Genomic DNA, 22133 nt, shown 5'->3' with positions numbered 1-22133 from the left:
TCTGCAAAACATATGATATCCACGCCTATTCGGCAAAGTACTTACGCACACATTTAAGTGCTTTGTTGAACCAGGGCCTATACAATTTGATTAATCTACAATACTTGAAGCTCCTATGAAATGCTGATAGCCAAACTGAAAAGAATTTAATACCTTATACAAATAATCCCAAAAGCTCTGCATGTGTGAATATAGCTGTGCCTCCATCTATGGCCACGCATGTCATCTTTGCAGTGTGGGCTAATAGTGCTTTTCACTATTACCAGCTGTCTCACTCAGCAACACATATCCTTTTCTCCTACACCAGCTCAAGACCCAGAATCCCTCTCTCATCCATGATAATTGCAAAGGCAATTTATAACCTCATGGAAGATATTCCAGAGAGCAATGAAAGCAAAAGGTTTTGTGACTTTATCTCAAGAATACCACTGAGGACCCAGAACTTTGAATCATTGGGAGTTTTGCCATTGACTTCAATGGGAATGAAAGCAGGCCATCCTGAGTAAAGAATGGGGTAACCATTTATGTCAACTCGAATACTGAAGGAACCCAACTGGCAAAATGAAACAAAATAACCAGAATCTCTCTCTCTCTAAATACAATATGTGTGTTCTGATACCTCTTTACTACATATCCCCTTTGTTTGGTTTTCTGATTCAATGATGTTATTCAAACTTTAGGATCTAAGGGTCCAATCCTGCAAACCTTTACTCGTATGAGTAGATTCACTGAAACCATGGGCAAGGATTACTTGAGTGAGAAAAGGTTTGCAAGTTCAAGCCTTAAGAGATAACACAACACATACAAATGCAAGACAATACACAACAAGATATCACACAATACACTAGTGTCTGACCAATAACTGTTTTGTACTTGCAGCTTAAAAACCAAGAGGAACACACTTCTGTTGTTTCAACAGTTAGAAGTAACAAATCTGTATTACAAGCTGAAACCTCTAAGTAAAATCTGTGCATTTATTTTAAACATATTTATATTTTGCAAGTTACACAGTTGAAGTTTCTATTAAATAACTCTGATATGGGGCATATTTTTTAAAATGTCAGCAGTGATTTTTTTTTTAATGTGGAAACAGATGTGATATTTTACTGCAACTGCTGCATATTCTCTGTATTTTCTTTATGCTGTGAAACGTCTGTCTGTTTTTTTGTTATAAATCTTTCCCCACCGGATAGATTTCTTCGTTGTAATTAAATACTAGACTGAAGTCTTGAAATAGATGGTCTCCTGAAAAATCATGGGTTTTTTGCCTAATTTTAAAATATTGGCATTTCAATTAATGTTCCTTTTCCATGGACCATTTCAATGCACTACCTAGGCTTGAACTAAAAACACAGCCATATGCTTTATGACATCAGAGGCATTTCCAGGAGTCTGCAGAAATGTCATTTACTGCTTGGGAAACTGTCAAATCAGTGCAAAAATCCCTAGTTCTTCTGAAGGGAAAATACTTGAACAAAATTGTAGCTTTATACAGCTCCTTTATACTGAAAAGGCTGTCCCTTTGCAGAAATACAGGTCATGTTGACAGCAGAACCTCTGACAACTAAACTGCTGACCTGATTCCTGGTTTGCATTTGGGATCAAAACTGCTTTCTTTAGCCAGTGTGACCAAACACCTTGTACTGTACATCTCATATTTCCTGTTGTTCAGATGTGAGGCATTTGACCCTTACACAGAATTAACACATTCTTATAAACAAACTATGTTATTCTTCAATCTCAGAATACTAATTTTGGTGGATTTAGTTACAAATCTAAAGCTATCAAGTATCTCTTATGAGATACTCTGGCTAATATGCTTTTAACCCTTAAATCACTGACATTCTTCAGCTGCCAGCCCAGGGCCCGATCCTGAAAAGAGCCAAACACCTCCCACGTGCATCTCCTTCCATGGCACTCCACACCTCACAGAATAAGGCCCCAAATGAACGCCGGAGAGGGTTTACGTACGCATATCTCTGCAGTTTCTCCTGCCTTAAAATACTGACCAGATTACATAATCCTCACCAGACATATCAGTAGCATGTACAGTAAACAATCTGCATGCAATAATTATACACAACTTTGACCTGATGTGCAGTTGCAAATAAACACATTGTGTGCTGGACGTTCTGCTGAAAATGAATGACTAGTGTCACTGCTGTTGAATAAGTGAGTACAGCTCATCTAAGAACTCCACCAACCTATACAACGGCAGCTATTATAGGACTTCTCCTGGCTGACAAATGTATCCATGAGCACCCATGTAAAAGATGGGCTACTGTTTATTTTTCAACCAAAGTTTGTTTTAAAATAAAGGAACATTCACAGAGTGGTGAATATTATAGGACAGTCACATCAACAGGTGCTTCAAACATAACAGTATGGTTTGGAAGATGTTGAGAAAGAAAATGAATAAACTGTCTAAATAATACATACATTTTGAAGTCTTTTTTTCCTATAGAACTCTAGTGAAGTTATATAAACTGGAGATTGAATTATGTATAAGTTTTGAATATATAACAAATCGTGTTTCACATCCAAATATTTCACACAGGTAAATGTATATTTCCAACCAATGAAACGAAATAGGCACACAGCCTGAAAACACTGAGATCCTACCTGGAATCTGGATACTTTGTCAAGGTAGCCAGGCTGCTGGTGTACATGTGTCCTCCTACATCGATGTGCACAGGAGCATTGGATTTGGTGAGTTGAGCTGGGAGAGGAATTCCTTGAGCAGCCAGGGGAGAAACTGGGGACCGTGTTAGAGACAGACGGGACATGCTTCTTCCCTCCTGGAAACGGAAGACAAAAAAGAACAGTTTCTCTTAAATGTAACTGTGTGTTACCTTTATTTCTAGTGTGATCACAGATCTAATCAGATCATTTTTGCATCTGCCTGATCACATATTCAGCTAACAAATTATTGCCACCACTGTAATTAAGTGTATTTGCATCATTTTCTTCAAAGTACCAGAGGGGAAGAGAAAGATGCTTATTAGCAATAAGAAATCAAGAAAAAAAATTTCAAGGTGTCAGCCTCAAGGGGCATAAAACAAACTGCAAAATTCTAATTAAAGGTCGCGGGCTTATGTGTTAGATGTGAAATATCCCCTGACAAACGAATAACCAATTTGTGAATTGGGATTCAGGGGTTTTTGCAAGTTTGTCTCAGTAACGAGACACCTCTAAATTAGTGATTTCCTCAGTACCTAAGGCATTTAGTTTATACATTTAGTAAATTTCACATCAAACTATGAAAAAAAAATAGATTTTATTTTTAATAATTACAAAATAAATTGATAACTATCGATTATATCTTAATAGTAGATATAATGAGGGACTAATAAGCTTTCAAACTGAAGGAAATTAATAGCTGGAAGCAATGACAGCAGAAATACATATAAAATGACCAAAGTTTTCATGACACAAAGCTTTCACAAATGCCTTATGATCTAGCATTAGAAACCAGAAATATACATATGAACATGTGTATATTTATTACTTTAAAATATCTGAAATTAAATGGAATTGAGTCTATATATTTTTAGCTGATTTACAAATTCATGCACTGAATTTCTGCTTCTGTTAACCTAAAACAAATATTTCAAAGACTTTCAAAAACCCCGTTTGATCGTGGAAGGGACTGCTAGGGCAAAAAATATATATATATATATATATCCAAAAATTCTTCAGCTACTATAAGAAAAGGATGATAACTGATTCTCTCCCAGATACCAACATGTGTCTTACACAATTGATTTAAGTTAAATAAAAACTTATAGGTAACATACATGACAAATGGAAAAACTGCTCAAGCTTTTGGAAGTTCTATCAGACACCACTGTGTCTTACACAACTGAACAAAGTCAAATAAAATAATAATGAAAACATATATGACAGATGGAAAAATTGTTCAAGCTTTTGGAAGTTTTATAAAATTCTTCATCCTTTCTGTCACATATGTGTAGAACAACAGATGCAAAATATTATAGTTAAAAACATTTCTTAATATAATCTAATTTTCCCTGGTATTTTGTTTTGCAGTCATGCTACCAAACATCTAGGCGCTTCCTAACATCTGACAGACGCTTCATATGCAGTATTACAAAGTGAATGTCCAATTCTTCCAGGTTAGTTTGGTGACATTGCTAAGAATCCTAAAACTGGTCTCTCCTTTCTTTTAACAATAAATATTTTGCACAATATGCTTGTCACCATTCAGTGAACATATAATTGACAAGATTCCTTAAAAATATGGTTACCAAAATATATGGAAAGGGACTGAAAATATAATGTATCTCAACATCTTTAAAAGAAAACCACATATTAGATTAGTCTATTTCATCTAGTTTAGTTCATAACAATTTTAAACTACTCCAGTACAGAAATACATCACCCCATTATGAATCCACATCCTTTTCTCTTCAAATGCAGAATGGACATCTGCACTGAATGCGAACAAAATATCAACACTGTCCTAGAACTTCTGTGTCAGTCGATGTGAAATTGGCATTAACATTTTACTGTAGCACCACCTTCAAGGAAAATGACTGAATCCTTTAATGATTAAAGTTGTTGCTTTCTTCTTTCCCACAAGGTCCTGTTGTGGGCAACCTTTAGGAAATATGTCATATCACAAATAAAACAACTAATTTTTTAAAACACCGTAGTACTTTAGTAGCCTGTTCTCTAGTTGTCGATGCTATATCTGTCTACCAACACAGACAAGGATGTATTCCTACCAAAGAGCACAGCAAGCTCATGTTCATTCTGTACTCCTTCACTTAAATGTAAGGGTCAGTAGCTACAAGCTGAATGTCAACTCTGTCTTTGTTCTAACCCTATTATCACTAATGATAAAGGTACAGACCTTGCAGGACACAGACCTGCCTTGGAAATACACCTCATGGAGTTTTACAAAAAATATGCCTAATTAGGGCTCATCTGGACCCCTACAATTTCTAAATGAAATCAAAGAACTTGTAGTTCTCTTTAAATAAGTCTTACATTTTACCATTTGTCTTGAAATACAGACTCCAATTTTAAAATATGCACAGAAAGCTAAAGATCAAGTGATCTGAATCTATTTGTGCATATTTAAACACTGCTACTGTCTTACGATTTTGTTTAATGTTAGTACATCAGCAAATGCCTTGATCTGCAAACTGTCTAAGACTCTCTGTGAGGCCATGCCCATACAGTAGAGATATTTAATTTATACTATTCACTGGAGGGACTTTTTGAACAATCCCCTGCTTTTGGCATCACTCAGCTACAGTATGCATTGAAAAAACACTTAATTATAGAAAATCACTGGAAAACTAAAATAGTTCACAATCTTGTATGGATTTTCATACTTATTGAGGGGTTTCAGGCTTTTAATTTGGGGGAGGGAATCAGAAGAAGAACTGAAATACAGGTTTGTTTTGTTAGAGAAGATTAATATTATAAAATAACCCAAATGTTTAATAAAGCTGCGATAGCCAATCATTTTTGTATTAGTTAATCAACAAAGAGCATAGGTCTTAAACACGATCTAAACTGTGTAAAAAGCACTTCCACTAATCCTAAAATTAAATATTTCTGCTTCCTTAATCCTAGTTTGTATTGACTATCTTCTTACATGTATTTCCCAATATAAACTGCTGCTAAAATTCACCATATCAAGTAATATATTTATTTAATGCACAGAGCTGGATCTTAAAAGTATTTATCCTGTGGAATTGTGTGTTTTCTAATACTGATGTGAAAATTAAAACCTTAAGGGTAAATACTGAAGAAACATTAACAAATTTCATTTTTAAACCATGTAAAATAATCCATGTTCTTTAGTTGTCTACAAAAGGGTATAACATCACTACTAGTGGCACAAGCAATAACCCTGCTCTAATAAGTAACACAGGAACTTGCTAAAGGCAAAATCAATAGAGCCTGATTCCCAAATTATCTGAATATTTAGTTTTCCAAACATTACACACCAAGATTTTTCAGAGCCAGCTTATCTTTTTCTGCCTTTCTAAGCTAACTGCATAAGTACTGCTTGTAAAAACTATTTGCCCATGCAAAGTGAAATAATCACAATGCCATGCTCATTTACACACAAAATGATTTTGTGTCCCATTGTGCTCACAGTTGTTCAGCTCTCTAGGGGTGATTAAACTAGCTATGCTGCTACAGCTTGAGATGATTTCACTGAATCGTTTCTCCATGAAGTTGCTTCTTTGCTAAGCTGTTATTTTAACCATAAAAGGTAAACAGAAGGCAGTTGTAAGAGCTCCATTCAGCTCCATGCCCAGGGCTATCACCCTAGGGCCGAGAATGCTGAAAGACTGCAGAATTTTCCAGGGTGTTGCCTTTCTTCCTCGGAAGCCTACAGGAATACTGTTCATTTAATACACACTCTAGATGATACATTTCAGATCCTACTAAAAGAAAGACTTCAAAAGTGTAAGAACTTTTGGGCGAATGAAGCTTTCCCACCTCTGCACATAGCTTGGGGCCATGGTAACCAATACTGCTGTTGATGTTGGGAAAATACAGTAGAAATAAACTACACAGAGCAAGGCAGAGAGATAGGGACAAGGGAGGTGAAAGGTTGCAGAAGAGAAACAAGAAACAGTCTGGAAGGGATAACAAGAAAAAAAGGGAAAAGAATTAAAAAGAAAGCAGCTCTGAAGGAGGGACAAAGTTAAATCAAGGAACAGACACTTAAAAGACTACAGATGGGAACCAACACTAATTAAGGATGTAAAAGTGCTTTGTTTCTAAAGTTTATTGTTGCCAGGATAAAAATTAATTGAAACTAATGCTGTTATTCACTCGTGCAGTTTAATTCCTTCATGCACATTTAAGACATGAAATGAAAACTGCAGGTTTAAGGACTTGCCATGAAACAGCTCTCCCTATAAGATGTTGAAAGGAGGCATCTTTCAATCCATATGCAGCCAGCTAGTTGTGTGTGCATCAAAGGCACAAAGTCCAGTCTGCTGCAGGACCACTGACTCGTCTTTAATGAGATCAGCACCAACATCTGTTCTCTGACTGGTTCCTTTATTGGATTCTCATTGAAGCTTTTTTTCCCCCACAGACCTTTCTTTCTTTAACAGCAGATCTATTATAGCACTAAAAGTAAAAACCATCGTTTCAGCCCCCCCCTCCCCCGACACCCCATTTCAAGCACTTTGGAGAATAACCAGCTAAAGAACTTAACCTTGCACTCTCGTGGCTTCATGGCACTGTCTGTATTTCCAGGGAGGTAGGATTCAGCCCAGCCAGAGGGTCAAAATTAAAGAGACTTGGCATTACCTTTGTCTCTATAAACACGTAAACATGATAATATCCAGAATCTGCCTCTTAGGCGACTTTGAGCCGATTGTTTATTTTGTGAAACAAACCTAAGACAAAGAAGTGATGAGGTTATTTTAAAACCTTGGCCAATGGGTTACAAAATAAAGTCCATAAAACATTTGCACACAACTTAACACTGCTTCAGAAAATACTGGACATTTGCTAGCAAGTGGATTAAGTCAGAAACTTTTTGGGAGCAGTTAGCTTGTTGAGCTCGCGTTTAAAAAAAATTCTTTTTCCCACTCTCCTCCCCCCATTCCTAGCACTCGCCAATCTATTTAGTGCAAGTTTCACGTCACCCAAATGTCTTTCCCTGCTGATGGTCAGGGAAATCACCAGGAAGCCATGCACACCGGCCACTAAACTTCTAGCTTTTTTGTTAGAAACATATACAGCAATGCCCAAAGGTAAAATTCAAAAAAAAAAAAAAAAAAAAAAGGCACAACATGGCGTCCCTTACTTATTCTCACATAACAAGAAAGGAGATGCCTTAGATGAATGCAGGGGGGAAAATCTGCACCTCCGATCCTATATATTTTATGTACAACCAATGGTGGTGAACATTGGCCAGACTAATGTATTAATTTTGCAGAAGTGTGCCACATTACATGTAGGAACAGAAATGCAAACTATAGCCTAGAGTGGTTTGAAGTCTACACCAAATCAAGCTGACTGGCGCCAGAGTTTCATTCACAGACCGCCCGTCTTTTCCATATTAAGCTTTGTCATCTGTCTTCCCCCTTTGTGTTTAGACACCCTAGAGACAACCCCAAAGGACGGACCCACAAAGTCCCCACCAGAACCAAGAGGATCTCCCCTGAAAGCAAAAGGGGGGACCAAACCACAAACCATCGACAACCCCCCACAAACAAACATCCCCCCTCCCTTCACAAACAAACAGTGCAAGGAAAAACAACCCACCAAACCCCAGATTCCCCCTCCCAGCCCTACAACGCGGTGGCAGCGGCTGCTGCCTATTGCAGCTGCCCTTTTGGAAAGTGCAATTGTTGCCAGTGCTCCTTGTGTACCATTCAAAAGCCCGGGACCCAATTAGCTCTGCCTCCTCCGCGCTGTGGCTTTGCCCCCGGATCCTTTGCCTTCTTCAGTGTTGGGGCTAGGGCGGCAGCAGCAGCCTAGGAACCCCGGGCATCGGGGCTCCAGCAACACTGGCCATGCTTTAGAAAAAGGAAACAAACCATACAGACGGGCATGCACACACACACACACACACACACAGAGCACCAGCGCTATCAAAGGAGGGTGGATGAAAATGGATCCTGTAGCTTTAAAAAAAACCCTCCGTCTCTTCTCCAGAGCCAAGATCTGAGTTAGTTTCAAGAAGAGGCACTTTCCAAAAAAAAAAAAAAAAAAAAAAAAAGCCATGCCATGCAATGCGCACTCCCCAGTCCATGCAGGGAGAGACAGGAGCAGCAGTCAGAGCAGCTTTCCTTACCTTGAACACAGAAGAGAGATCTGCAAACCCCCCTTTTGCTTTGGGCTCTGTTGGGTTTGTGTGTTGATGGGTTTGTTTTTTGCTTTTATTACTATCTTTGTTCCTTAGATCCTGCTGTGATTATTATTATTTTTAAAGCTGCTTCTTCCCTCTCTCTTTTTTTACGCTTCTTCTGTTTATTTTGTGTGTGTGTGTGTGTGTGTGTGTGTGGAGGGGGGGAAGCCTTAAAATGAAACTGCCGAGGCTGTTATGAGAAGAAAGGCAATAATCCCGTCTCTAAATAACAGAGGGAAGGGAGAAGAGGAAGAAAAAAGGCGAATTCTTGCTCAGGGCTTTGCAAACGCCTCCAGGGCAGGGGATTAGGCTACAATTAGCTCAGCCCTTTGCTCTCGCCCTAGCTAATTTTGCGATGAAAATTGGATATTTTCCCCTCCTTTTGCTGGAGATCTCCAGATTAAAAAGATACCTTTCCAAATAAAATTATTATTAATAATAATAATAAAAAATCAGATGGCAAACCCCAACCCCCCTTCTCCTGCTTCCCACCCCCCTCCCCAAACTAACCCCCCTCTCTCCTTGGCTGCAGAATCCTTGTGCTAACGGTTTGGGTTGCCAGCTCCTCTCCTTCCTTGGCTGGGGGGATAACGGTTTAATGTTGTGGAATATCAGGCCACTGTCACGTCCTTCAATAGACTTACTGAAAAGAAGAAGGAGGAAGGGGGGGAAAAAAGCTGATTTTAATCATTGTCATTTGGTCTGATGTAATATTTCCCCAGGCATTTTCAACTAGGCATAAATTTTCAGCTCCCAAATAAGTAACGCAGGGCACGTTTCTCACATCTCTTGACTCCTCTGTTACAATTAGGGTAGCACCCACTCTGCACTTGTTGATAAACTAGATCAAGTTAAGAAAAAAAAAATACAACCACAAAAATACCTACAGCAATCAGGATGCAGATCGGGAGGATTTTTCGGGGGGGGGGTTGCAATTATTCCCTTCCCCCCTCCCCTCCGTTTTCCCTCCCCTCGCTCCCTTTTCACCCTTTGCTAATGTCTCGCATTGTAAACGCCAAATTTCCTGTAGGCCATTAAAACCAAATGACGTCTATCGACATGCATTGTGCTATTGCAGAAAGCGCCCTGGCAGGCCGCCCCTGGCCAAAAGCGCCATTTCAATTATAGCGCACGGCTAGATGGAGATGTCTGCCATGAAGATTTCCCAGGCAGACAGGCAGCTCCACAGGCGCTCCGCTGGCTTGGCCACAACAGCAGCCGCTGCTGCTGCTTCCCGTCGCTGTGCCTCCCCCTTGTAACCACACACCCAGCCCCCCCCCCCCCCCCCCCAACCAGCCGAGCAAAATCCTCCATAAACTTTTAACAAAAGCAGATTGATTTGGTGCCCTGCATTTATTTATTCTTTTGCAGCTAACCCAATCTGGGATATTGATCTCCAGGGAACCCGGCATTCTCCACCTCCCCCACACCCAAACTGCCCCCCTCTCCCACAAAATGATGTTTACCTTGAATAAACTTTTAATATTTGTGCGTGTGGTTTAATGTATTTATTATTAATATTATTAGTTGCAGATGGCCAATGGGGCATATGGATTTCGGGAGAGTTGCCTACTGGGTCAGCCTTACACCAAATATATATATTTATAATATTTCTCCTGGAATAAACTTTTTAAAAAAATCTGTCTCCTTTATTTTATTTATATGATTTAATACAGATCAGGTCTTTTTTATTCTGCAGATCACCAATCTGGCAAATGAACACTATGAAAACATCCTTCTCAGCCCCTTCCTCCTAAAATTATGTTTATCTCTGAATAAACTTTTTAAAAATTGTGTCCTTTGTTTCATTTATGTGATTTCATGCAATTCAACCCCCTTGTTATTTTTGCAGTTCATCACTGTGCCATGTTGATCTCCAGAATGTACCTTTCCTTGACCTCCACCCTCCCTGAATTTTTTCAGTGCATCATTACTTTTCAGACCTTAAGAGTGTAAGGATGGGATATATTTGTGTGTGTGTTTGTATTTGTATATTACAAATAAATGTCAGCCTCTGTGGACTAGAATTAGGTTAATTTTAGATCTTGAGCGCCTACTAGCTGCAAACAACTGTAAGTGCAGAAAAGTTATGTAATTATTTATTTTTTTGTTGTTATTGCAAAGGTCAGGCCATTTTCATGGTTAAAGGGAAATCAGAATTGCTTGTCCTCACCAGAGAACTCCTCTGTCAGAGAGAGGATCTGAAGCATTGGGCTTGCTACTCTTTGCTTTCCTGACATTTATGGCCTGAGCAGGAAGGCGTGGGAACTAGTTGGCTTTTTTATTCTTTTTATTACTGCACCATCAAGGAACAAAGTGAGAAAGGCAAAACCCCCTAAAATTGAGGGTTTTTTTAAAGTTATCTTCCATGGCAGGAATAAACAGAAACTTTTTTCCTAAGGGTAGTGTTTTTTTTTTTAAGAGTACAAACTACAGCAGAAGAGGGAAATTTTCTCATTAAAGTTACATCCCTGCAGTTAGTTCAATTACTTGATATATGCAGAAGATGTTGTAAATTTAAAGATTTAAATAGCTTACAAAGATGCCGGAGGCGCCATCAGTTAATTTCCTTAATTTATGGATTTTTAGCTGAGCTTCTGAAATGAAAAGGAGACTGAGAACTAGGTCAGCTGAGAGATTTGCATCCAGCACAGACTCAAATTTGTTTTGCCTTGACCATCCTACCAGCCCAGGAACCTTTTTTAGCAGGGGCAACAGTCTCACCTTTGGCCCTTGAAGTATGTCTATGTACTGCCTATGAAAGTCCAGCACAGAAGGGTGGATTTTATTTGAAAGTTACCTCCTGAATATAACAGTGCCTTCAAACAGCTGCCTCACCATAGCACTGGACAAGATTGTAGCCTAAGTAGTTTCCCTTTAACAGTTCAACAAGTGCAGTTTCAGGAGGGAAAGAAAACCCACTGAGACTTATAGTCTTTTGCGGCACAAGTCAGATAAGATTCTTTCGGTGAGGCACAGACTGAAGATTTTATATGATTTAGCAGCTTAATTTTTGTTTCATCTGTAGATTATGGTTTAACTGCCAAACATAAAATAAGTATGAGAATCATGAGCAGTAATCAAAACATAACTGAAAATATAGTGTTTCTATATCAAGGCCCAATAAAGAGGAAACAGAAATAATTAAAAGATTTTATTGAACAGAAAGTAGAAATTGCTTCCTTGCTTACTCAGTCACAACCTATCTCAAAAAGGTACAATTTAATTGTACTGCATAGTAATAAAATGTCTGGCTGGGTTGTTTGTTTGTTAAGATCAAAGCAAAGACACAATAGTAGTTGAGAATGAAAAAGATCTATGTATTACACAGTATTGTTTTCATGGTATCTCGAAAGGGACATTGTTCTTGATTTGGGTTTTTTTTTTACCCATATTACTGTAGTAGATATTAAAGGTGTTCTGTATAGCACTACATTCACTCACTCAGTTCTTTCTTCTCACTCAATTGTGTGAATGCCACTTTGTTGTTGTGTTTCACTATGTATGAATATATACATATGAATTAATACTTAAAAGATTTATATAAACTAAACAGTTTTAGGAAGCAACATTGCAATAGGATTAGTGTTGGTGTTCATGATTTAACATTTCTTTTCCCACTAGATGAAGTTTCTAAGATTTGCAAGGTACATGTCAAGGACGGGTATATAAATGGATTTTTATTTATTCACAACTCCAAGACTAATTGCTTCTCTTTGCCTGAAGGCCAAGAGATTGGTTTTAATATGACACTTCAAAAGTATTCATAGAACTACACAGATACTAAGTGTCATTGTTTAAGAGTGAAATCTCGCTATGGTACTTGTGACCCTGAAAATAAAATCTTCCACTGTTTTTCAGAGCTTCACTTAAAGCTCAACTATTAAAAAACTGTACAAAAGAAATGATTAAATACTGTGCAGCAAACAAGAAAAAAGAAACAATTTTAGAAGTGAACATAACTTATTTTCTTAGCAATATTATCGTGTCCTTTATAAAAGAAATCCAAACTCATAATATAAAATTCTTGAGCTCAGGCATAGCTTACCTTAAGTGTTTTCAAAGTTCTTGGCTAAATGTGAAACATATTTTATTAAGGTATTAAATAGCACAGGCAGTAAAATATTTTGCATTTTCCTTATCAACATTTCTTTGTATCCTGTTGCAGATCCTTAATTTGGATTGAAAAGGACAAAACCATTTTATAACATATGTCTTGTTTTATCTTATTATTACATAGTTTGAGTTTGAATTTTTTCAGTATGCTAATCAAAGAATTATTGGTAAGTATTATTAAGAGTTGAAATAGGAATCCATAAAAGTCACTACATTTCCGTTTTCTTTAATCCATTTTCATGTTGTCCTGAAACAACACATGATTCATATTTTACAATAAAAAATTAAAATAAGATAGGGGGCCAACACATGCACAAGTTCAGATTTCCAGGTGTCCTAAGTCTCCTTTCAGTATAATTTACTGAAGTCTTTTAAAATAATCATATCTGAAAATTACTAATCACATCAAAGAAAGTGTGAATGAAATAAAAAGTAAGAACATCTTGTTTCCATGAATACAGTAGTCACAACAGTAACTTCTTAACTATTGTTTCTTAATTATTGGAAAAAGAACCACAACAAGAGCATATTGCAGTGCATGCCTGATCTTGTTATTGTATGCTTTGTCCTATCTCATCATTTACCTCTGTACTCGTTGCCCAGTTGTATTATGTCTGAAATTAGGGTCCAATCCAGCCTTTACTAAAGTCAATAGTAACACTCCCATTAATTTCAAAGGGAGCAGGATCAAATCCATAAACTATACATTTCCGGGGCAGGTGCCTTGTCTTTTCATGTTTCTGTAAAGTACTTAGAACACTTTGGGATATTTTTAATATTAATAAATAATAACAATAAATAAAACAGATCACATGAATATTTTTTTAAAAAACAAGAATGAAACACTGAAGGATTGAAAGCGAGATGTCTGTCCCTTTAAAACTAATGTCTCCATACAGAATTATATTTCTTCCTACTCATGGTTAAGAAACAATTACATTGTGGGTGCAGTTTTGGCTGAGGGGAAAGTTAGAGAACTGAGCAAGTACCTTGTGAAGCAGTGCTTCAAAAATATTTGTTGGGCCCAAGGGTGTCCTCAATCAATTAAACCTTGGTGACTTTGATGAGTTTTCATTGGTATGGCTGAGGGTAGAATTTTACCTTCTGTCAGGGTAAATAAGGCCAAACACAGAAATGAATAAGGAACAAGACACATCTCCTGGTGAAGAAAGTATAGATGCCAGGGGACTTGTAACCTGTGCTAATGCTTCAACAGGTGAGAATGAGATGGAACCTAAAGATGTGAAGAGAATGCCAATTCAGAGAAAGTTTTATATGGAAGATGTGCTGGGTATGTGGAGAAGCAGTTATTTTAGTGAGACAGTTCAAAAGATTAAAATATCTGGACAGCCCAATATTTCTGGTTTCTGTCAGCTGGCCTGGTGGCAGGGAAAAGAAAGAATTAAGGGCATCAATTCAAGCAGGTCAAACAGGGACATGAACTGGGTTTAAAGCAAACTGCAGCGCTGGTCATTCTGTAGTAAGGAGTCCAGCATGGGTGTTTGCCGGTTAACTGACATCACATACTATATAGTTTGCCATTGGTTGGCTGAGGAGGATTGTCCTGGGAGCCTCAACTGTGGCCACACAAATTAGAAAATCTGCAATGTTTTTCTCTTGCTTGGGTATTCTGCAGTTCTCTTTAGTGAAAGTGCCTGCTGAATGAATTTACAAGCCATTACTTTACTAAAATGTCTAAATACAGTTAGATTTTTTTAATTACCCAGCATACAACTTCCAGTTTGCAGCTGTAAACAAACTTCACAACACCAGCATAAAATACGAAGTAATCTTCAGTAGAGACTGCAGGGTCCAAACTTTTTAGGCAAACAAAATTTAGGCTGGAAATACAATCTAGATTAAATGTTTCCCCATTTCTCATCTTCTGGTCCTGACTATTTCAAGCCAAAAAAAGTACCCAAAATTTTGTTGATTGATATGTACTGCATCATTTCACCCTACAGTATTTCTCAGATTTTGTACTTTACCATTTTGTTATGTTCTTTCATACTTTTATTGAAACAATTAATATTGAGTATTTTTAACTTATATGGGTAAATTGCATTTAATTAGTCTTTTGTTACTTATTAAATAAATAATATCCATATTATATATGTCACAGATGAAAAACCACTTCTATTGATGATTGTAATCCATTCTCTGGTTTATTATAGACAGAGTCCTCCAGGGAGTGTCACAAATCCACATGGTGTCCCTGAGTTCATGATTTTGCATTTGGATCGCTGAATTAACTGAATGATGTGTAAAATCCTTATCAGACAGCTCCCTATTAAATACACATCTAAGAGAGGTTGTATGTGTTGCTTATTCCAGAAAAGGTCTGCAATAAGTTATACTCAGAAAAATGATTCCTGAATGGTAGGATACAAAGAACTGGTGAAAAAGGCTACAGTCTCTATTTTGATTCAAATCATGATCCATTTTCAGAATCTTTGGGCATAGGCATATCTGGAATGGAACCCAAGATGCATCTTAGTGCTCTCTTCTTTGGGCAAATAATGGATTGATTAATGCAGTGGTTCTCAAACTGTTGTAACCTCTTTTGGGGCAGCAAGTCCAACAGGCCAGATTTGGCCTGCAAGACAATGCTATCTACCCCCGAATGTGTTCTGACCCGCTTCACAAATGCTGCGCCAGGAAGCCGCTATTTTCATCTACAAACTGGCAGCCTCCACACACCGAGACTTTGCACATACGGTGTGTCCCAGGATACTGTGAAGGCCACCATTTTGTAGATCAAAATGGAGGCCTTCTCACAGCGTGACCTCACACCTGCAGTATTTGTGAGGTCATATTGCACAGAGACTGCCATTTTTCCTGGCGTGGCATTTGTGGAACAGGTCCGGAGACACTGACTGTTCAGATGCCATTTTGCCATTTTCACCATTCAGCTGTGCAAACATACAGGTGAGAGACTTGAATCCAGAAGATCCTTATCTGCAGGCAGCAGCCTTATTAACAGAGAATCCTCTGCCTGAGCTGGTAGGAGGCTGTGCTAGCCTTTTCTGAGATGGGAAAGCAGTGGCTTGTAAGCGCCTTAAGGCAGGGCCCATATCTTCTTTTATGCTACCCTGAGTACCCTGTTGGCAGTCGATAAAGAATCATGGTAAGTCACAGGTGATGGCTGAGCGTCTCAGCCCGATGGAGGAACAGGTTGCATCCTTTTCCCCCTGTTGGACATGGCAAAGTATGATTGGGTAAAAAACCGCTTTCAATGCAAGCCTGATACCATGGATTTGCCAGCAGCTGAAATTGAGTAACTCATCAAAATTTCCTGCAACCAATTCTTGCGAGGATCAAAGGCCAAACTTATGGTCCTGGAGTTTTGGGTCACTGTCAAGAATGAATATCCTGCACTCTCAGCATGTGCCTTGAAGCTGATGGTGCCTTTTGTGAACACATATTTGTGTGTACCTGGATTCAGTGAACTTGTGTTCATTAAGTCTTAGTATCAATCTGAGAAAGTACGCCGCAGTACAAAAGGCCATGTGCCACATTACAGAGCATTAGATAACATACTTAAGGTGTAAATTCCAGGGATTCCTTGTTCACTATGTTGCTTTGTTGCTGTCTGGAGTCATAAAGTCTCAAAATGGGGTCACACAGGCAAAAAGTTTGGGAAGGGCTGGATTAATGGTTTTACTGGCTTTTGTGTGGTCCGGCCTCTACATGGGAGATCCATAGCTCTGCTGAGGCTAGCTGGCAATGCCATAAAAATGAAAAACAAATGATTTCTTTTAGGTTTGAAGGCCTTTAGTGATGCAGGAAGTCAAGTAAGGCAGCCAATGGGAAAGGGAAGGAAAGACTTGATGTAAGTGGCAGCAATTGAAACGGTTTCCTCCTAAGATCAATGAGATCAGATTAGATGAGATCAGTTCTAAAATAAATGATTTACAAGGTGTTGTGTGTGACCCCTTTGGATACTCTGTATAGTCTTAGCACATGGGTATTCTCTTAGAGAGATGATATAGTGACTTCTCAGCTCTTAAAGCAGAGCATGAATTTCACGGCATGTGAGGAGAAAGTTAAACGCACATCTATGTTGTGTAATGAGAGATAACAAAACACTGAACTGAAGAATACCTCAAAATTAAATCATTTAGTAGGGAGGGGAGGTGAATAGTGAAGTGTGGCTGGTTATGTTGGGACTGAGGATGACCTGCTGTGGCAACTGTCCAAAGGGGAGTGGGTGGAACATGCTGTGCTGCGCCCATGAACAGCTACCATGTGGTCTTTTGGGGGCCATTGCCAGCTGGGATCTAATGTATATTGGGCCTGAAAATCAAGGAGCCTTTACTGGCTTCTGGATGGCCCTTCTCTTCTGCTGTGCTGAGTTCCACATAGCAAATAATCTGGGCCTTTAATTTTTCCTGATCTGGATCCTTAGGCCCATGCATAGAGATACGTGCTTCATTTGTGATTAAGTATTCTGCACATGCTAAATTGAAAGGAAAATTTCAGTGAGCTACCTACCTGAGGATCCTGCAGATGCACAATTTTTGACATGTCTGGCACCAATAAAAACGCATTAGATTAGATGAATAAAGCAGACATGCCAAAACTCTGAGAGTTTGCAAACAATTAAAGTAATGCATATGCGTGCTAACATTCATTTGGAGGATACATGTGCTGCAGTATCATTTTTGTACAAGGTGTGTTGATAGCTCCTCAAACATGGAGTATGCCACTTTTGGGGTCATGTGTAGCTTCTCATCTGAAGTCAGAATCTTGCCCTGAACAGAATGCCTTTGCTCTTGTGGGTACGAATGAATCCCTTAACTTTATGTAAATTAAGGGTCTTGTTCTTATCTTGATATATGTGCTGATTCTTCTTGACATAAAAGGGAGGTGTACATCGAGAAGAGAATAAATGCCACTGTTTCTGGTGATGATTCATGTAATTATTCAGCTTTCTTGCTCAAACCTTTTTATTTATTTTACTATAATGTCACTATTTTTACAATCTTGTCAGTGAAAATCCTCAGTCTGGAAAGTTATTGAGGGAAAGCAATATTACATTTTAATATTCAGCTTTTAATCCATAATCAATTTTTGAACTGTGGAATTTGCAGAAAGAATCTAAACAGACCAGGTAAATTTAGTTTGAAATAAAAATGATGTGGTGTTACTGGACTTGGTACAGTGCACTTATTAGCAAAGTTTATAGTAACAATTACACTGTTACGTTTCTGTCCATTATCAGCTCACTTCAATGTGGTGGAGAGAAAATTAATATGCAGTGAAAACAATTATTCAATTAGTTTAACTTCCTGCTGTTGGTACTTCCTGTGAGTTAGGAGTGGAAACTGATTTTCCAACATAAAATGTTCCCTTGTGAATAGGGTATTTAACATGCCCTAGTGTCACATTGATTTTTTGTCTGTCTGCCATATTCAGTTTTTATTGTTGCCCACCCAATCCTGGCAATAGCCAATGATTGCCCATTTGCCTGCTTCTCTCCCAAAGGTCTCGGCTCAGGAAATCCCTCCCTGGATTACTCTGCTAAACCACTACCTTTTTTCTCAAATCCTTCCTTAAACCAACCACACCTCAGCTGTAGTGCCCACAAGAAGTCAGCCAACCAGTGATGGTTAGATTGAGTGGCAATCAGGAATTGCTGATTTTATTTAAATAAATAAACACATCAAAACAAACATCTAAGATGATTTAGAACCATCAAGTTGTGCCATAACTAATTTACATGATCACATTACTTTATATAATCTATATTATCATCACTTTATATAATCTATATTATCACATCACCTGTAGCCTCCATTCCCTCCCTCCCTCCTTCCATTTGTTCATCACACTCACTTATTACATCTTATTTCAAATTATATTGCAAACTCTTTTGTCAACAGCCCTCTTCCTATGTTTTTGTTCAGGAACCTAGCAAAATGGCAGCCTGATCCTGGCTGGACCTTCTAGATGCTACAATACTCATATTAATACCACTTATCTTTGGTATCAGCTGTGTATGTTCCTTTGCTTTAACTTCAGGCCTTGCAACTGATTGACTTTTTATCAACTCTTCGTATTTTATCTGCTATCCCTTTAAAGCCTGTTATCAAGTAAGAAACTTTAAATGGTAGGCAGCATTTGCCTGAAACTTCCACCATCAGCAGTGGTGATTCAACTGACAAAGGGTTAACGGGGTTCTGCTGACTCATTGAAGCAGGTGGTGCCTTCCCCCACCTGTATATAAGGGAAATGGATGTGGCTTTCTGTGAAAAAGGATTTGAGGTATAGGCTGAGCAGTTCTGGAGATGGGACTTTTAGGAACAGCTATGGCAGTGAGCGGGCTTATGGTGAACTTTCTTACTTATTTTTAATTTTGTTTGTTAATAAAGGTAAACTTCAGAAAGGGGGTGAGTTCTGATCCTACCCCATGTGCAGAGTTTGTTGTGAGGTCCTAATCTTGTACCTTTGAAGCTTATCATTCACTTCAGTTGTAGCAGGATAGGACCATGAGAGCAGAATTTGACCTCTGGGCTAGATATTCAGTTAGTGTAAATCAACGATGCTCCATTGGCTTCAAACCTTCTAAATGTGGATTCCTAAAGTCACAGTGTATTTCAACTGTAAAGACACAACTTATTGAATGGGGTTACACATTCAACCTTTAAATATCTCAGCCAAAGTAATATGCTGTAGCAAAGATCTCTGTATATGGGGTTGGGGGGAGGAAGGTAGCTGATAGTCATCTTTTTTCCCTATGAATGGACATAGTAAGATCATTTGGGGTTGGGTGGTGAGAAGGGAAACTAAGGGTATGTCTACGTTGCAATAAAAGAACTGTTGTATGGCCGTGACTAGCCCTGGGTCAGTTAACTTGGGCTCCTGGGAATAAAAATTGTAGTGTAGATGTTTGGGGTGGAGCCCAGGCTCTGAAACTCTTGGGGGGGGCGGGGGAGAGAGTCTCAGAACATAGGCACCAGGCTGAGCCCCAAGTGTGTACGATGCAATTTTTAACCCCACAGCCTGAGCCCCTGAACTGAAGTCAATTGCCCTAGCCTCTGAGGGTCTGTGCTCTAGGTTTTTTTTTTTTTTTATTGCAGTGTAGTACTTCTATCAGGACACCTCTTTCATGGACACCCTGTGCATTAATAGAGAATTCTCTTTGGTTTTATTCCATTGTTTCATAGTCCTTTCCCGCTGAAAATTGTGAGGTTCTATCTCTCCTCTCACTCTGGTTTTACATCAGTAAGTGAGAGGATCATTACTGACTTCATTGGAGTTCCTCCTGATTTAGAGATGAAAGTGAAATCAGAATCGCGCTCACAGCCTCCTTTTAAAAAGTGAATTACCAAACACAGTTTAACTGAATCTTGAATTGCTCTTGAGAAAAATGTTTTCAATGACTAACAAAACTATGGTTCTTATTTTGGTGGGGTTTTGTTGTAAATAACATTCAGGGTATGAATAATGCAAGTGCTGTGACTCCCTTTTCTTATTCTTGTTTTAAAATATGGGACTTCTGGGTGAACAGGCAGAAGAACACCAAGACAGAAAGGAGAGCTTGGTATCTCATTGTCCAAATAGCTTATGCAGAAAGTGTAATAACAAAGGCTGTCCATGTTACTCACAGCTGAGCCTTTTAGACTTTCTTTGCTTGCAGCTGTGTAGAAATGTCTGCAGCACTGTATCAGTCTTGTAAGAATTAAATGCTATTGTGATGAGAAGTACCTTTGGAGGTTCAATGAGAAAAACCTTTTGGACCAGAGGTATCCCTTCACTCCAGTTTTTCCACTGAGGCAACCCCCTTCTTTCCCCATCAGCTGTGTAAATGATACAAGAATGTTTTCAGGCCACCAGTGGTTGCCGAGGAAACCAACTGCTGCTCCCAGGGGACCTATGGGGATTGGTTTTGAATCAGGATCCTAGACAGTTCTTGTGGGCCTGGGGAGTGGTGCTCCTGAAGATGGTCTGGCCAGGAGTTTCTTCCTCCAAAGCTTGTTTGGGCTGAGGGTAAGCAGTTGTGCTAGTCAGAGCAGGTGGACCTTGTTACTCATATAGCCATTACAGGAGAAAGCTTGTTTATCATTAGAGGAGAGACTAGGAGTATCTGTGAGGAGGGGAGAAGGCTCAGGAGATTGCTCAGTATGTGTGCCGTCAGATGTAGCACAGACTGGCTTGTGATGTTTATATTAAACTATCTGCTAGCTGTATAAGGAGGAATATTGTACTGTAACACTTGAATAGTGACTCACAAGAAACCAATACACAAAAGTCCTGGCTGGGAAGGGCTATTTTCCTTTTCCCTAGGGTCCTATGACCTCTAGCTGTTCAGTGGCACTAAGCATGACCCTTCAGGAGGTAGGAAGCATGGTTTCTTATTTGCAATTAATACCTAGATAAAGCTCTACTTTATGAGACCTCTGTAACAACATACAGATTAATTTACAGTATTTCTTGTGGGTTCTCATTAATACTTAAGAGCAGCCAAACTACATCTTAGGGTTCAACTATGTGGAAACGATTTTGTAGACCTTTGTGAGTTCCACTTAACATTAAAAATCTACTTTTTATAGTGACAGCTCTCCATATACCAGAAAAAACCCTGCACGTATGCAGTTAATAATAAAGAAATGCCACAAAATAACATGCAACGTAACTCTTGGTGGAAATGTTATTTAATAATCCTCATTATATACCTGAAGAAGAGCTCTGTTTAGCTTGAAATCTTGTCTCTTGCACCAACTGAAGTTGGTCCAACAAAATATATTATCTCATCCACCTTGTCCCCCTATATGCTAACTACTCATCCTCCCATTATATTAATGTCATTAATTCTGCATTAGGGATGGTTTCTCCTCTTGCTCCTAATTCTCATACTGGAAGAGATCATAAATGGACTACAGACAATAATGAATAAGGGCCCATCTACACTGCAAATATAATTGTCAGGAGACGTGATTACAGCACTGTTGTCCCTGACTTGGTTGTAAGACAAAGTTTACAGTGGGCCTAAAGCCCTGGATGTCCAGGTGATGTGATTAGGTTCTGCCTCAGCCCATTTTATAACTCAGAGGTCGGCAACCTATGGCACGCGTGCCAAAGACAGCACGCGAGCCAATTTTTAATGGCACGCTGCTGTCTGCCTACCCCGGCCACCGCTCTCTCCTTGCAGGGC

The 22133-nt window shown here is 38.8% G+C and overlaps 1 protein-coding gene across 7 annotated transcripts in view; it reads right to left on the bottom strand.

Moving 5' to 3' along the window:
• The window catches only part of KCTD15 (potassium channel tetramerization domain containing 15), a 50195-nt gene extending 40903 nt beyond the window's left edge, over positions 1–9292 (bottom strand). The window contains exons 1-3 of one of the 7 annotated variants that reach the window (XM_027821085.3): positions 8807–9292; positions 7217–7400; positions 2623–2798 (exon numbers count right to left, since the gene is read on the bottom strand). In XM_027821085.3, the coding sequence (XP_027676886.1) occupies positions 2623–2798; positions 7217–7237 (197 nt within the window). In that variant the 5' untranslated portion in view covers positions 7238–7400; positions 8807–9292. Of the gene's footprint in view, positions 1–2622; positions 2799–4402; positions 5836–7216; positions 7401–8381; positions 8686–8806 lie in introns of those variants that run through there. The other 6 variants (XM_043526027.1, XM_027821084.3, XM_027821088.3 and 3 more) reach the window with 6 other exon arrangements.
• Positions 9293–22133: the final 12841 nt, after the last annotated feature.

The sequence above is a fragment of the Chelonia mydas genome, chromosome 12, assembly GCF_015237465.2.
Source record: "Chelonia mydas isolate rCheMyd1 chromosome 12, rCheMyd1.pri.v2, whole genome shotgun sequence".
Classification (NCBI taxonomy): domain Eukaryota; kingdom Metazoa; phylum Chordata; order Testudines; family Cheloniidae; genus Chelonia; species Chelonia mydas.
This window is presented reverse-complemented; position numbering and strand designations above follow the sequence as displayed.